Below are 17,568 nucleotides of genomic sequence, written 5' to 3'. Positions count from 1 at the left end.
CATTCAAAAGGTTATGACCCCAATTATGCAAAATAAAACACATAATTCCTCTTGATTCAAGGGTGGAAAGCCACATATTCCAGTCATTCATTGCTTGGCCCTATGATTTCCCTGGCTTCCCCTCTTTGCTCCAAGAAGTTTCTCTCCTTTATTCTTATCATAACCATAACCATTAATTTAAAAAAGTTATGGCTTAGTTGTAAGACTGGAATTAGCTCCAAAATATACTTTTTCCTATTATGAGCTCACTTTGGAATCCTCTGTTTTCCAGCCGGGGATTTTCACACCTTTCCTGCTCCCATAGCACGGAAACATTATTCCCTGGTTCAGTTTGCGGCACCATAATTTGGGTGATAGAAATCACATCTGGGTCCAGCTTATAGCCTTTCACCCAACAGAAAGCTTCTTGACAGTGAGAAAGAGAGTTTGAATTCTAAGCAGATTAATTACAGGTTTCAATTATCCACCCCAAATGCTGCCTTCCATTGACCCCTGTAATTAAAGCTTGACTTTGCTTACATTTTCAGCATCATTTTTCCTCTCCAGGTGGAGAGATAACAGCTGATTGCAAAGTGAGTTCATTTGTGTATTTTAAGCAAGAGTATTATGCCCAGAAGCCAGAGCTATGGGGAGAAAAGGGAGCAAGAAAATCCTCTGGGAGCAGTCCCACTCAACCCAAGACAGTCCTGGTGTCACTCACAGACACCTACTGTTAACTCTGCCCTGGCAGTCGAGGGAGAGCTGAGAATCCACAGCAAATATCACTAAACCAGGAATGATCATACTGCATTTTAGTGCCTTCTGCTCTCTGAAAAGCATTCCAAAACCTTCTTCCTACCCTTCTTACACTGCTGTTACTGTTTCTGATCAGGTCTAGGAAAACATGGAGTAAAAGTCAGGGCTATCTATCGGATGAAAATAAAGTTTAGTCAAAAGAGACCCTCTGGGGTTCATTGACTTCTGACCTCAGCCTTTGAAATGGCTTCTTTCTGTTCTAACAAAGTGGTGGTCCATTTAGAATCTAACAAAATCAAAAGAGGTGGGGCTGGAGGGGACAGAGGCGAGGGCAAGAGAGTGAGTGTCAGAGTGGTTGCCACCACACTTCGTGATGTTCAGGGCGTGTTTTGATTACTTGTTGTTTTAATCTTTGGGCCAAATGATACTCCTCTCACTTGAACTGCAGTCAGCAGAGGGGAAGTGCAGACCTCACAGAAACTCAGTCCTCAGCTTGGGTCACTCCCCTGCTATGCCTGCAACATGTCAGCAGTGCTGACAGCACTTCCAGGAGGCTTCCTGTGCAGCCGGGACCTCGCACTCTGTAGACAGCTGCCTTGCAGGACTTGCCACCAAGGCAAATTTACCAGAATTTCAGGAAAAACAGATTCATTTTCTTTGAAAAATGGCAAAAACTCTGATTCTGCCCACATGTATCTGTAAGTTGGAGAGAAAGCCCTGTTGAAATAATTGTTTGTTTTTGACTTGTCCCTATAGTGACTATGTTTCATCCTAGCGGCTGGACTATGTGTGGTCTAGAGATGCAGGACTGTAGCAAAGGACAGGAAAGTGTGGGTATCCCAGGTGGACTATGGTCCTTCTGTTGAGGTGTGCCTGGAAAGTGTCCTTAATATACCGGCCAGAGTTTTACTTCTCTTCCTCACATAGGACACCACCTTCTGTAGCTCCCATTTCTTGAGATAAGCAAATTGAGGATGCGTTTCCTCTAAGCTGACTATGTGTACTGCATTTCATTTATTCATTCATTAAGTTCATTTGCATAATGTGTTGAGTTCTTGATACATAGTGAACAAAGTAAGTTAAAAAAAAATCCTTGTTCTGCCCGACCCCAGTGGTTCAGTGATTGAAAGTCAACCTATGAACCAGGTCACCTTTCGATCTCCCCATCCCCCTCAGTCAGCGTACATGCCCAGGTTCTAGGTTCAATCCCTAGTAGGGGGACATGCAGAAGGTAACAAATCATCATTGATGTTTCTCTCTCTCTCATCATGGATGTTTCTCTCTCTCTCTCCCTCTCCTTTTCTTTCTGAAATCAATAAAAATATATGTTTTTAAAAAAACTTGTTCTTGTGAATTTATATTAAATTATTTAATCCTGGTGACAGTCCCAGGAGGCAGGTAATATTATGATATTCTTTATTTTTTTATATAGGGGTAACTTGCTCAAAGTCACATAGCCAGTGAGTGATAGAACTGGGATTTGACCCCAGGCAAGCTGGCTCCAGAGAGCCCATACTCTTATTATGTGGCTCTACACTCCATGGTGGGACTAAGGGACATGATTTTAAGTTCAGGCAAAAACCCATAATTTCTCCTCTAGAGGCATCTCCCACAAAATAGTTTAAATAACTAATCTGTTTGAAATAGGTAGTATTGTGGCTGGATTTCAAACTAATTTGTTGAAGGGGATCAGAATACATCACCTCAAAATATGTCACTTTGGCATAAGGATTATTTTGAGATGAAAGTGAAACAGCACACAAATCATATTGACCAGCTTAAAACTGGTTCTGCTCCCTTAAAGCAGATTGGTGATTAATTCAATCTGAGCTACTATACAGAGACAGCACTGTGTACGTGCCACCCCTGTCCTCAGGATGAACCAGAACCAAGATTCTTTAGTCTACAGAATTCAAGTAATAGAAATTTGTCCACAGGAGCCCTCTACCAAGCAAGAGTTCCTTCAATGAGGAAAATCTGGTTCATGGATCAATATGGATAAATCAAAACACTGACCAATCAAACTCTGCCAGAATGGAATTCCTTTGTGCTTTCTCTTGCCCCTCACCCTATACCATAATTGGTCAAGTTCCAAAACCCTCCAATCAAAATTTACCCCACTAACATTACCTCATGTTTCCCTATTCTCCCTAACCCTTAAAACTTGTCCAGACCCCCTGATGCGGGAGATAGATTTCAATGGCGCCTCCTGTCTTCTCTGAGTTGACTCAGCATTAAATAAATCACTCTTTCTTTACTCTAAGATCAGTGTCATAATTTTGGCTCCTATGTGCATACAGGAGTGGGCCCTTGCTTGGTAACAAAGGCAACTGAGAAACAGCAGATGCAGGAAAAGCTCTCTGCTCTCCTCATTCCGTCTAAAAACAGAGCAAACATTTCCCTTTATAAAGGTAACATAAATTTGTAGCAGTATCTTCCTCCCTTATACCAAGAGGATGAGGACTCTTGACCACCAGAGATGACTCTTACCAATAGAAAAGGCACCAACTTGAGTCTGTGTAACAAACCTTACTAAATAATTTATCTTCCATGAACGTCCCCCATATATTCACCTTCTCACAATTTAATGGCCCAAAAAGCCTCAAACCTATTTTATTTCTCTTGTCACTTCTCCACAGTTTATCACTCTTTGTTAAAATGGTATATAAGTCTCAAATATAACTACTTCTGTGGCTCTTCACTCCTTTTCTATAAAGGCCTCCTTATTCACAGTAATAAGCTTTTTCTCCCACTTATCTGTCTTTCTGTTTTTCAGTTTAATTTGCATTGCCCCAGGTACCGAACCTAAGAGAGTAGAGGAAAATGGTTTTCTCCTCCCCTACAATGTAAATGACTAAAAGCACCCTTCTAACAAGTTTTGACAAACAGGGGAAGTTAAATCAAGGAGCTGAGAAACCAGGACAATAAGGGAATTTGGGAGGATATCATCAGGATGGATGTGGAAGCAAAAGCAGAGATAAGGGAATCTCAGATCAACATTTTCTCTGCTCAACATTTTGTATAGGGCAAGTGCCACAAAGGCCAACCAAATAGTTCAAAATTTGGATTTTACCAGCCACTTTTATGAGATCCACTTGATTATGTCTCCCAAATAGCTGAAGACAAAAAGAAATAATGGCTAATAGGATAAAATCATACTGTTCAACAAGAAATGGATTCATTCTTACTTTGCCAATTGGCTTCTCAATCAGAGGGCTTGTAAAGCAGACTGGGGTTATGCTGCTGTACATTGAAGGTTTCCATTGCTGTTCCTATAAGAAAGGAAATAGAGATTTCAGGGACATGGCTGGCTTTCCTGCTGCATGGAGCCATTTCCTTGTTTCTCACAATAGTGCCTCCAGCACTTAAACTGAATAGTTCATTTGAAATACCTGAGTCGACATTTTTACACAGGCATCTTCAGTTTGCAGTTTGTGCAAACTCAACCTTGTGCAGGGACATATTACAAAATGATTTATGACCTTTTTGAAAGAAGTCATACACACATGTTGACATAAATGCAGAATATTTTCAGTTTAATCTGTTCTATCTTCATAGAACATAGATCAGACTATGTGAATCCTTTTTTAAAAATAACTTTACTAATATCTCACTGCATAAAAACAATGATCACAGTTAACTTCTGATTTTCAATATTTGAATCTATGTGGAATACAGGCAGTCCTTGGGTTACGTCGGACTCGATGTACGTTGTTTCGTGGTTACATCGCCATCTCCCATCTACACTAATAAAAGAGTAAGATGCAAATTGGCCATACCTTCACGACGCCTACCAGCCAATCAAGAGTGAGTATGCAAATCAACCCAACAAATATGGTGGGTTAATTTGCATATACAGGCGCTAAGCATCCGGGGGCGGGGCAGGACGCTTGCGTTGTCGTCATGGCGATGATGCAGCCGTTCCACACCACCCCAGCCACTCTGGGCCTCTGAGCAGCGTGGGAAGGTGGAAAGGTGGCTCCAGGCCAGAGCAAAAAGGCGGCTCTGGCTGGAGCGAAGGCAGTGCCAGCAGCCAGGGGAAGGAAGGCCCATTCTTGCACGAATCTTTGTGTATCGGGCCTCTAGTTTATTTATAAAAAAAAAAAGGTTCCGTCATTTCAACATATGTACATATGTGCTTTATGTTTTTTATTATTTATTTATCACAAGTAAAGGTCAGGAATTGTTATCTTTCTTTTAAATTTTTTTTTACTGTTTCACTTCATTACTGCTGTGCATGTGCTCCATATGTGTGACATAGGTGCTTATGTAGGTGGGTTCCCACTTACGGCCAAAATCACGTTACATCACGCTGTAGGAATGGATCTCTGATGTAACCTGAGGACCTACTGTATAATTCAAAAGTTCTCTACCTGCTTTTCAGAACATTGAAAAAATATGGACCTTTTGTGCTTCAGCTCCAACTCTGTCCCACAATTTAATCCAAACCTCAAGCCATATCTGGTCAATGTGTGTTTTTTAACAGACTCCAGTCTATGTGGTTTTGTTGGTTTGGTTTTTTTTCTATGTTCCTGATTCCTAAAATATTCTTTCCACGGTATCTTCGTATGATTACTTACCTGTGCTATGAAGCCCAGCTCAGATTCCCTAAGAAATATTTCGCTATTTTCCTCAACTTCTGAATATTGTCAGAATAACGTTCTTTCTACCACAGGATCCAGGTACTATTATTAGAGTATCCATCACTCTCTGCTGAGCACCAAGAACAGGACTCATGTCTTAGATATTTCTGTATCCTTCATAATACAAAACACGTCTTACATATTGCTGTGGTCTGAATGTTCATGTCTCCACAAAGTCTGCAGGTTGAAACCCTAAATCCCAAGGTGATGGTATTAGGAGGTAAGGCCTTTGGGAAGTGATTAGGTCATGACAGCAGAGCCCTCACGACTGGGATTAATGAAAGAGGTCTCAGAGAGTGTGCTTGCCCCCTTTCCTATGTGAGGATACAATGAGAAGTTGGCAACCTGGAAAAGGGACCTCCCCTGACCATGTTGGCACCCTGACCTCAGATTTCCAGCCTCCAGAATTATAAGAAATAAATTTATGTTGTTTATAAACTACCCAGTCTGGAATATTTTGTTATAGCAGCCAAAACAAACTAAGACCTACTTTCAGGTGCTTTCTGTTCTAGGACTCTTTCCTTTTGTCAGCTGAATCTTTCTTTGTATAGTCACTAATTTCCAAACACCTTACCAGATCCAGCTCTCTTCAACCCTCAGCTCTCCTTCTCACTATACACATTTTTCACTTTCCTTCAGTCTTATTAGAGAAGACATCAAGATGCTTGTTATAGGAAAAATAATTTAACTATAGGTATAATAACCCCCTAAAATGAAAATGACCTTTAAAAATGAATCCACTAGTATTGACCCATCCTCACCTCCTGCTGTCCATTAATTGGCCGTTTCTTGAGTGAAAATTTTTTTTTCAGTAGTCTTAGAAAAGGAATGGAGAATGACCCTCTGGAATCTCTACCCCTGCTGTTACTAATTATTTTAACCTGGGCAAATTACTTGTCCTTTCCACCAGGGTGGCCCAGCCTGTAAATGTGTTTTGTGTTATTTACACACATCTCACAGGGTATTTTGAGACTAATTGTGAAGATATCTGTGACCTAGAAAGGCAAAGCATAATTCCTGGGGAAGAGGCCCTGCAGTTTACCCTCAGGAGAGGCCATTCAAACTTCTGATTTCTTCTCCTGAAAGCAGGGGTTATTGCTAGATTCTGAACAATGTGGATTTCTATCCATTAGGAGTTAAACTGAGACCAGCAACTCATTTCACAGGTCATGTTCCAGCCATCAAAGTTTAATTACTATCAAACCCCACTGGCTCACGTCCTTAATATATTAGTGAATACAGGAATAAACGTTCTAAAGGATCCAGTTACCAAATCCCACCTTTCTGAGATAAAAAAAAGACATTGAATGGCACCAGGGTAAAGGCCAAAACAGATCAACTTGAGACTACAACTTTTTTTAAAGAAATGAAAATAACAGGTTCCGTTTTGATGAGTAGGACACATGATTCTGTTTCAAGGAAGTCAATTTGCAGACACAGTAGATGAATCTGAAGAACTCTGCCCTTCACCCTGAGACTGGCCCAGTTGCTATGGCAACACATAACTAGTTTTCTTAGGTTGTTGTGCAGCCTGATTTTCTTTTGGTTAAAGATTCTCTTGATACTATTTGCACTGGGTGTTCTTAAGACTAAAACAATCCAGCAGTTACAAAACATAGATTTCTCACCTAGAAATTATTTGTTTGGTGGGAAAATATGTGATGATTCTGAGCCATACATAAAAGGAAATGTCTGCAAAAATGGGTTCAAAGGCAAAACACCGGGTAGTGAGGGGCATGTAGTTATTACTAAATAGGGCTTCCCCTTCCCTATCTCCTTTCCTCATTTTAGGCTTTGCACAGGGTTTTGTTGCTGTTGTTTGGACGGTTGAGTGGATAGTGGCTGGTGTTAGACACTGCACATATAGCTTACTGTTTGCTGAGTGTGGGTGCTGAGGAAGGACTTGGACAAAGTGGAATAACAGAGAATGAGAGAAATGGCAAGTCAGCCATCCTGAGAAGCTACAGAGCTGCTCAGAGATCTCCACATCAAAGGTACCTGGTGTTAGTTTTCTAAGACCAGATTCCTAAAAGGAGACCAAAGAAGTGGTTAAAGACTTGAACTGTAATTGCAACCTGCAGTATTTATTTTGGTGCCTGAAATATAAGATCAACTCCTGGTGCACAGAAATAATCTAGAATTCTTATGAGGAAGAATGGCTGCAGGGGTCATCTGGCGGTTCAGCTAGTTGACTGAGCAGTGGAATCCATCCAGGGGGGCATCTTCATAGGGGTGCATCACTGGGCAGCTCATACATTCCTAGTAACTCTGATGGAAAGAATATGTCCTCTCTTAGAAATCTTCATTTTATACTCAATAGAAAACATGGACATCAACTTCCCACCTATCCCTCCCCATACCTAGGATCTGTGTGTTCTGTTTTGAAATGAAAGCAAATTCTACCTTAAAGATTGTTATTCCTCTACCCAAACTCAGCCTGTTTACCCGTTATTTCTCCAGAGCAAAAATAACTGCACCTTGCCTCTGTAGAGTGCTTTTCAAGAACTGCTGACACGGCACTTTAGTTGCCTCTCACAAAAGCCACAAGCTATTTCTGGGTCCTAGGATGTTGAAGGCTATTTCAAACATTCAGTGGGAACCAAGGAAAGAGAATATTCCTGAAAAAGAACGTGGTATAGATTGTTGCCATTGCTCTGGTCCCTGTTCTCTCTGCCCCACCCCCAACCTATTGACTGAAGCCAACCAACAGGGTTTGGGGTTTGCCCCACCCATCCCAGCTGGTGTTCATTCCTTGCTTGGGTTAAGCACACAGACACAGAGGTGAGGTGGCCTTGGAAAGGGAGGAGAGCTGGGTGGAGGGCCATTAAATGTTGACTCACTCGGGCTTGGCCAGACTTCCTCCCTTTTTCCACACTCCAGTACAATTTTGGTGAACTTAAGTAAACTGTGCATACTGCTAAGCATCCCAACTTCCTTTTGGTTTTTATCACAGACCCACACCAGCTCCGGTGTATGAAATTCTCCTCCCCTCAACACTCGAAAGCAGAGAGCAGGTCACAGGGAAGAGCATACTTATAAGCATTCCAGTTTTTAAGTTTTCTGGGCAGAATCCTATTAGAGCCTGGCCTGCTTCTACATTCTCCAGCACATCCCTCGGTACCGATTTCCCCTTAAATGCCCCGCTAAATATGTGCATTTAAATTTCCATTTCTTGGACGTTTTACATGCTGCTTTCTAAAATGTCCCTTGTGCTCTTTCCTTCCTTCTCTCTGTTTTATGCATCTTCAGTACCACCTGCACCTACCACAAGGCTACGATTACAAAGTACATTAAAACAAGTGCTTTCGAGTTACAGCAAATTAAAGGGACTTCTGCAAGGAGGCACATTCACTTCCCCCTACTCTCCTGTCTCCAAGTTTCCTGCCTGCCTTTATCCAAATGCATGTATATTTAGGTACAACACCACTTTGTACCTCACTCTTATACTCCTTAATACCATGTGACATATTTTCTCTGTTGTCACATGCTCTTTGGATTTATAATATATAATGACTACATAATGTTCCATCAATAGAATAGAGTATAATGTGTTTGGTATCTTTTTTTTTTCCTTTTTTTTAAAACATATTTTATTGATTTTTTTACAGAGAGGAAGGGAGAGGGATAGAGAGTTAGAAACATCGATGAGAGAGAAACATTGATCAGCTGCCTCCTGCACACCCCCTACTGGGGACATGCCCGCAACCAAGGTACATGCCCTTGACTGGAATCGAACCTGGGACCCTTCAGTCCGCAGGCTGACGCTCTATCCATTGAGCCAAACCGGTTTTGGCGTGTTTGATATCTTGATAGATAGTTGGATTGGTTTCATTTTTTCTTCCTAAATTTTTTTGAAATTTAAAAAAGAGTTTTACTGATACAATTCACATACCATACAATTCACCCATTTGAAGTACACAATTCAATGTTTCTTTTATGCTCATGGGGGCGTGTGGTCATCAGTACAATGTAATTTCAGAATATTTTTGTCCTCTGCCAAAAGAGACATTTCCCTATTGGCAGTCACTCACTACCTCTCCTGTTTCCTTCCCTAGCTCTAGGCAACCATTAGTCTACTTTCTATCTCTATCTATTTGCCCATTCTGGAAATTTTATATAAGTGGAATCATATACTGTGTGGTCTTTTATGACTTTCATTTGGTATAATTATTTTCAAAGTTCATCCATGATGTAGCATGTATCATTACTTTATCTTTTTCATTGCCAAAAATATTCCATTGAATGGATATACCAACACTTTATTTATATATTCATCCATTTGAGTTATTTCTACTTTGGGACTATTATGAATGAAGCATCTATGAATATTCATGTGTAAGTTTTTGTGTGGGATGTATGTTTTCATTTCTCTTGGTTACACATAGGAGTGGAAATGCTATATCATAAGGTAACCATATGTTTCATATTTTGAAAAACTACCAAACTGTTTTCCCTGTAATTAACACCTGGAGAAATATACTTGTTTGTCTTTTTTTTATCATTTCTTTTTTAAAATGTTTTTATTGATTTGAGAGAGAGGAAGGGAGAGGAATAGAAAGAAATATCGATGAGAGAGAAACATTGATTGTCTGCCTCCTACATGCCCCCCTACTGAGGATCCTGGGCATGTCCCCTGACCAGGAATGGAACGGCGACCTCTTGGAGTATGGGACAACACTCAACCAACTAATCCACACCAGCCAGGTCTACTTTCTTGTCTTCGAATAATTTCTTTGGAATATATTTCCAGCAGTAGGGTTCCTGGGCAGAAGATAATGGACAATTTTATAGCTCTTGTTACTTACTATCTAATTATTGCTTTTCAAAAGGATTGGACTGGCTTTCATAGCTACCACTCACATGTATGTACACACACATGACTCATTTTTTTTTTCACAGCAAACTCATGAGGAAGATGCCACAATTAACCTCAGATTTATAGATGAAAAACTAAGGGCCACAGAGGTTAAGTAACTCAGTGTCAGATGACCAGTCAAAGCAATACAACACCCTTTTTATGGGCTTCATTGACTTAAAGTGTCTGTACTCAATGTGCCCCTGGTTTTAATGAGTAATTGCTGACTATGGCTTTGTCCTGTAATTTCTTCATTGTTGTCACAGTGAGACAATAAGCTTGGAGTCAGAGGCATAAGATCAAATTCTGGCCACATAACTTGTTGGCTTTGAGATCACTAGTAAGCTGTTGAATCTTGCTAAGCCTCAGTTTCCCCAAAGGTAAAACAGGCATCACAAGCTAATCTGGAGGATTCAAATTTGGTTCAGCCAAAGAAACTTACATCATAAGCACTAATATAATGTTTTGTTAATGACAAATGTTTTATTACTATGAAATAGGCATCTATGAATCTCTACTATAATTTAATAAATAGATTTCCTCCCCTACTGTCAATCAAGAAATCATCTTCCAAGTACTATCACTTAGCTCTGTAAGAACTTTATAAGAATTTATATATAAAAACATCGATAAGAAATGTAAGATTTATAAAAATGTTTCAATAAAAATATAACAATTATAGATTATAACAATTATAAAAGGTATAAATAGATTTTTAGAAGTTTATTGCATAGGTTTAAATAAGTATATTTAATTGTTAAGTTAAAAATATTCAAAACATAAATCATAATTATAAATTTTAATTTACTTAAAATAAAACATATATCCTCTAAAATAAGCAAATATTTTAAACATTTTAAAAGAGTAATTAATTATGAGTTAATAAAATAAGCATAGGCTCATAAAAGTAAATGTTTTTAAAATAAATATATGTCTGACTCTGAGAACCTTGTAAATAAAAATTAGTGATATAGTGAAAAGAGCCCTGGCCGTCTATTCTGAAAACTTGAATTTGAGAATGTCTTTGACGCCTACTTGATATATGACCTCTTGGGGTTCCACTTATTTTAGCATTTAAAAATATATAGTGTGCAATATGCTTTATTTTAGAAGATCCAATAAGGCATTGTATCTGAAACCAGTAAATCAAGAATACATAAATATTATACATCTCTTTGGACCATCAAAACCAAGACATGGCCAAGTTACACAACACAATGGTCCATTTACATGTGTGATATGAACCTTACATTCTCCAGGAATTCAGAAAAGAAACTGAATATGGGAAGTCATGTATTGAAACATGAGAATATATCACATAGGAGAAGAAATAGTTCTCCACAGTTCTCATATGTCAATGGAGGTGAAATTCATACACAAAATGATGCCACAAGTATGGGCTCTAAGAAATCCAAACCTAAAGTGATCACAATGGAACTTCAATAAAAGGGAGGGAGGGAGCCAGGGTGCTATAACCTACTCCTCTGCAAATGAGGGCAGCAAATTTAGGGAAATGTGTCCATGAGTAAGAGGCATGTTAAGGACTGAATTGTGTCCTCCCAAAATTCATGTGTTAAAGTCTTAACTTCCAGTACCTCAGAATGTGACTGTACTTAAAAGTAGTGTCTTTAAAGAGGTGACTGAGTTAAAATGAGTTCATTAGGATGGGGCCCTAATCCAAATGACTGGAAAACTTAAGCAGAGGAAATGTATACATTGACACACACAAAAGGAAGATCATGTAAAGATACAGGGAGAAGACAGCCATCTACAAGCCAAGGAGAACCAAACGCTGCTGACACCTTGATCTCAGACTTCTAACCTCCAGAACTCTGAGGAAATAAATTTCCATTGTTCAAGCCACCCAGTCTGTGGTACTTGGTTATGGCAGCCCTGGAAAATTAATACAAGGCATCCTAGCCCTTCAGCTACATTGCTAGTCCAGATTTTCAGGTATTAGCCTGTCTCTCCTGGTTTGTGACAAAAGCAGCCTAGTTACTGAGCAAAAATGATTACCAATATCAGGGGAAAGGGATTTTAGGATAAAAGCCATTTGGGGCCCTAACTGGTTTGGCTCAGTGGATAGAGCATTGGCCTGCAGACTGAAGGGTCCCAGGTTCGATTCCGGTCAAGGGCATGTACCTTGGTTGTGGGCCCATCCCCAGTGGGAGGTGTGCAGGAGGCAGCTGATCGATGTTTCTCTCTCATCGATGTTACTAACTCTCTATTTCTCTCCCTTCCTCTCTGTAAAAAATCAATAAAATATATATTTTTTAAAAAGCCATTTGGGGACTTTTAGGCTGTTGTTGTAGGTAAAAGTTTCCACATGAATTGGAGAAAGAGTGCTGCAGTGACAGGGGACAAAGCAGATGCAGGAGTTTGAATGGGTGGCATTCTGTTTATCAGTACTGAGCAGGCCCTGAAAATACTCAGGTGAATAAGAGGGCATCTTACCCTCAAAGAGCGCCTCCCAAGTCTAGTGGGGGAGAGAGGTAAACAAATAATATTCAAAAGGAGTGTTGCATATTGAAGATACAGGTATGCAGAAGGTGCAATGAGAGCAGACGGAAGAGTGTCCAGCCCCAGTCAGGAGAGGAGTTCCTGTGGCTGGGGGGCTTCCAGGAGGGGGTGGTGCAGAAGCTGAGTATAGGACAGAACAAAAGTTAGGTAGACAAAGAAGTGGTGTGGGGCCAGGAGGGTAGAGGAGGACCTGGGGATATGAAAAGAAGTTTATGGTGTTTCAGGAAGAGAAAATATCATGAGTGCAAGAGGTATGGAATAAGAGAAATGTTAAATTTTTATGTGAGCCACAAATAATTTGGTGCTGTGATATCTTACAGAGTGAGACAGAGGTGCTGAGAGATGGTTCAGGAAAGGTGGGCAGGAAGCACAGGATTCTTCTGTAACCATGTTTGAATGGATTACTTGGCCATCAGACAGGAGTATGCATTTGAAAGGAGGAAAGACTATAAGCGAGGGAACCAGTTAGGCCGCTGTTGCCACAAACCACGAGAGATGGGCTAGTGATTGAAAAATCTGGACTAGAAAAGTAGCAGAAGGACTAGAAAAGGGAAAGACTCAAGAAAGAGGTTGGAATTAAAATCATCAGAACTTATACATTGCTTGGAAGAGGAGGTTGAGCTAGGAAGGATTATTGGCAGGTTTCTAGGGAGTAAGGAAGTGGAGAAGAGGAGTAAAGACTCTTGATAGGGTTCCAAGAGAAAGGAAGGACATGGTAAGGGTGCAGGTGAGGTGCACAGAGGGAAACTTTGTTTGCACCACTGTATGCGTAAGGCACTAAAAGATGCAAAGAGCATTCGTCACTTTGGAGCTCTGACTTTAAACATGTTGGTCTTTGATGTAAATTTGTACAGTAATCCCACTTTATCCATAGTTTCGCTTTCTGTGGTTTCAGTTACCCAGTTAACCATGGTCCAAAAATATTAAGTGGAAAGTTCCAGAAATAAGCAACTCATAAGTTTTAAATTGCACACCATTCTGAGTAGGGTGATGAAATCTCGCATTGTCCCTAGAAGGTGAATCATCCCTTTGTATTGTCCAGCGTCTCCACGCTCTACAGGCTACTTATCCACGAGTCATTCAGTAGCCAGCTGGGATGATCAGATTGCTACCAGTATCAGTGCTTGTGTTCAGTAAGTCTTTTTTTTACTTATGGCCCCAAAGTGCAAGCGTAGTGATGCTGGCAGTTCAGATATGCCAAAGAGAATGCATAAAGTGCTTCTTTAAGTGAAAAAGTATGTATGTATAAGAAAAAACATAGTATATATAGGGTTTGGTACCACCTATGCTTTTAAGCATCCACTGGGGGCTTTGGAACCTATTCCCCCACAGATAAGGGGGAACTACTGCACTACATTTTGGCCTTAACCTGCTTTCCTGTCTCAACTTGAACTTTTTGCTGCAGTCAAAATTTTCTGCTCACGCCTATGAATACACTTTACTTATTTATGCCTCAGTTGTTCTTGCACCTTTGCCTCCCCTTCTTCCCTGGCTCCATCCATTAGCTGTGGGAATGTGGGTAAGTTGCTTTGCCTTTCCAAACCTTAAACTTCCTCATACAGAAAATGAGGATAATGGTCATACCCATTAAACAAGGCTGTATCCGGTAAAGCAATTCTCATTTGTAGTTTTTATAAGAGTTGTCATTGATTTGGGAATTTTTTGGAATATATATTTGTGTGGTTTTAATAAGAAAGCACATATTTATCTCCACTTCTCATGATTCTAAGCTCCCCAAGGGCCAGGGCCTTCTCTATTCTTATCTATCATTGTGTCCCCAAACTTAAGCAAAGTATCTGGCATATCATTGGCATTTAACAAATATTTATTGAGTAAATAAAGAAATAGGTAAATGAAGAAATGAATGAATTCCTAAGACAGTTCTTAAAAGATAAGTAATAGATAGGGAATATAGTCAATAATATTGCAATAATGATATATTGTGTCAGATGGGTACTAGACTTATTGGGGTGATCACTCAATAAGCTATATAAATGTCTAATCATTATGTTGTACACCTGACACTAATATAATATTGTATGTCCACTGTAAATGAAATAAAAAATTTCAATTAAAAACAAGACAAGAGAGGGATAGATACAGAAAATGGGGTAGAGATTTCCAGACAGTAGGTTAATATACATATATAGAAAGATGAGAGAGCAAATGTCTTTGAATAATTTCATATTTTCAGAAAGGCCATAGTGTCATAAGAGGGCCAGACCTCAGGAATCTTGATTATCTTGAAGATATGCAGGAGCCAGCAATGTATTTTAGATAAGGTGCACCTGAATCGGCTCTGTGCTCTACAAGAATCACTTCGGTGTCATGGTGAAGAATGTATTAGAAGAGTATGAGGCTGGAGGCCTGGAGATCAGGTAGGTTCCTGAGAGCTGAAATAAGGTGGTGACATTTGGGGATATAGAGAAGAAATTGGAATTAAGAGAATCAATTTATCACCCTCCTATAGATAATTGTTGACCAATATTATTTTTTAAAAATATTACTTGGCAATTTGTGCTTAGTGAAAGACCTCAATCCATCTTGTATATATACCTTGATATTAAATAAATATTGTGTCTTTGTGTTCCCAAATAAGAAAAAAAGGGAATGAAGGTGACTCTAGAGTTTGAGTGGGGAATGAAAAAGGAAAGGTATTAATCAAAGGTATAAAAACTTGCACATTGACTGGGAATGCTGAGTCCTCACCTTAACTTTCAGACTAAGATGTGCTTTTATTTCATAGTAAAGTGAAAGATATCTTAATTTTTTCTCTCCTTGAAGCTGAAAGATTGCTCAGAATTACTCTAATATTTCTAAGAAGTATATACAATCATAAAATTTCTAAACAATATAGCCCTTAACTAGTCATTCTAAAATTTTATTGCGTTACTAGAAATTAAGTAAGGTCAGATGGCAGATCGCAAACGAAGCCATAACCCATAGGCATAATTCTCCCAGACAGCAGAGAGGTGGTGCAATTTTAAGTGCAAAGGTTAAGGATGTTCCACCCACTGACTGTCTGCACCTGAAATTTCTTTTCCATGGCAAAGTCATTCATTCTACAACTAATAGACTCATCAGAGTGATCACTCCATAAGTTACATAAATGCCTAATCACTAAGTTGTACACCTGAAACCAACATAGTATGTCAACTATAACTGAAAAATAATTTTTAAAAATCTAAAAAAATATTTTAAAAAGGTGAAATAAATTATCAAAAGGTTTAATGTGTAAAATTCCTTGGGAGAGATGAAATTTTTAAAAAAATTCACAACAAGGGGCAAATGGCTGAGGAAAAATAATTTCTGAAGATCAGGTTTTGATAGGAAATAGAGCAAAGAGGAGTAACCAATGATTGCAATTGAAATGAGGGATACAGTGTGGTGCTTGATACTGTGACTGCCCCATCACTGGGTTTTGGGGTTTTCAAATCACACGCTACAGTGATACATGGGCCAAAAGCAGCCCTTCACATTTTAATCTTTAATAGGGAAGAAATAAACATTCTTAAAAATAGCATTCAGATTGTGACTTCTACACATGTAATCTATATCATTTTATGTATTTAGGTGGGGTTATGGTTATAATTCTCAGGAACAGGAATGGTGATTTATGAAAGCAGTTATTGAACCACCAATAGATGAACTCCTCCTGATGGCAGGGCAGCCCTCCCTGGCTGGACTTTAGAACAAGACCAGAGGTGAGTCCTGCTGGGACGTGTCCAGGGAAGTGTCTGGCGTGGGGTGCATAACACAGCACTGTGTGTTTATTTACATTCATGTTGAGTCAGCTGATTTACTTTATTACATGTGAGTCATTATCCAAACTGCATTCACATAAAAGAGAACAGAATCTAGTTTCAAAAGATCTGGATGTGAGACTTTTATTTAAAAAATTGTTTTTTAATATATGCTTTTATTGATTTGAGATAGATAGAGAGATGAAGGGAGAGGGAGAAAAAGAAACATCAATGTCAGAGAGAAACATTGATAGGCTGCCTCTTGCACACCCACTACTTGAGATCAAATCCACAACCTGGGCATGTGCCCTGACTGGGAATCAAACCAGCAACCTCTTGGTGCATGGGGCAATGCTTGAGCCAATTGAGCCACACTGGCCTGGGCAGACTTTTCATTTTTGATGTCAGAAAAAAGAAAGAGAAGACACTACTAGTTTTTTTCCCCCTGCTCTACCCAACTCAACTTTGTTATGAATGGTTGCTTTGGTCAGACACTGTGATTGAGGCATTTTTGACATTGTCTTTCATTCTTGAAGCAATACTTCACATGAGATAAAGCATATGAGCATGACTTACAAACCAGAACATATAGACATCCATTTTAGTTTCTCTCAAAAATAACAAAAAGGAAAAGAATTTATAGTGATATCTATTTTAGTATAGCGGGTGCCTGCCAATGACATTTTTGTCTGAAATCATATTATGGAAGGTAAAAATTGAAAAGCAGATATGTTTCAGAACACAGAGTCACCTCTGCCCCTTGTCTTTTAGTGGGTCTGACTTTCTTCTCACATCTCTAATCAAGGCAGTCTGGGCTTCCCAGACCTCTCAGGTCAAGGAGGACACAAATTTTCTCTACCTCCTCTGGGACAGTCTGCTCAGCAACCTGGAGGCCAATCAAGGCCCCATCCAGGTGGAAACTCCACTCAGTTATTGCTCTAAAGCAGAGGTGGGGAACATCCAGCCCATCTGGCCCTTCCAAGGCATTAGGGGTAAGATAATTAAATGTTTGACTAAACATAGCAGGCTAATTTTTAAGTTGATAATTTTGTATGGCCTGTGAATAAAGTTA

At 39.5% G+C, this 17,568-nt stretch overlaps 1 protein-coding gene across 5 annotated transcripts in view; it reads right to left on the bottom strand.

Annotated features, from left to right (window-relative positions):
- Positions 1–17,568, bottom strand: part of RASGEF1B (RasGEF domain family member 1B) — a 562,949-nt gene that overhangs the window by 163,961 nt on the left and 381,420 nt on the right. For 4 of the 5 annotated variants that reach the window (XM_080666092.1, XM_080666088.1, XM_080666090.1 and 1 more), the window contains one exon: positions 3,924–4,007. The exons of the other annotated variant lie outside the window; for it this stretch is intronic. In XM_080666092.1, the coding sequence (XP_080522218.1) occupies positions 3,924–4,007 (84 nt within the window). The remainder of the gene's footprint in view (positions 1–3,923; positions 4,008–17,568) is intronic. 5 annotated transcript variants of the gene reach the window in all.

The sequence above is a fragment of the Plecotus auritus genome (genome assembly GCF_963455305.1).
Source record: "Plecotus auritus genome assembly, chromosome: 1".
Taxonomy (NCBI): Eukaryota; Metazoa; Chordata; class Mammalia; order Chiroptera; family Vespertilionidae; genus Plecotus; species Plecotus auritus.
Note: the sequence above shows the minus strand (reverse complement) of the source record. Positions and strands in the feature narration are given on the sequence as shown.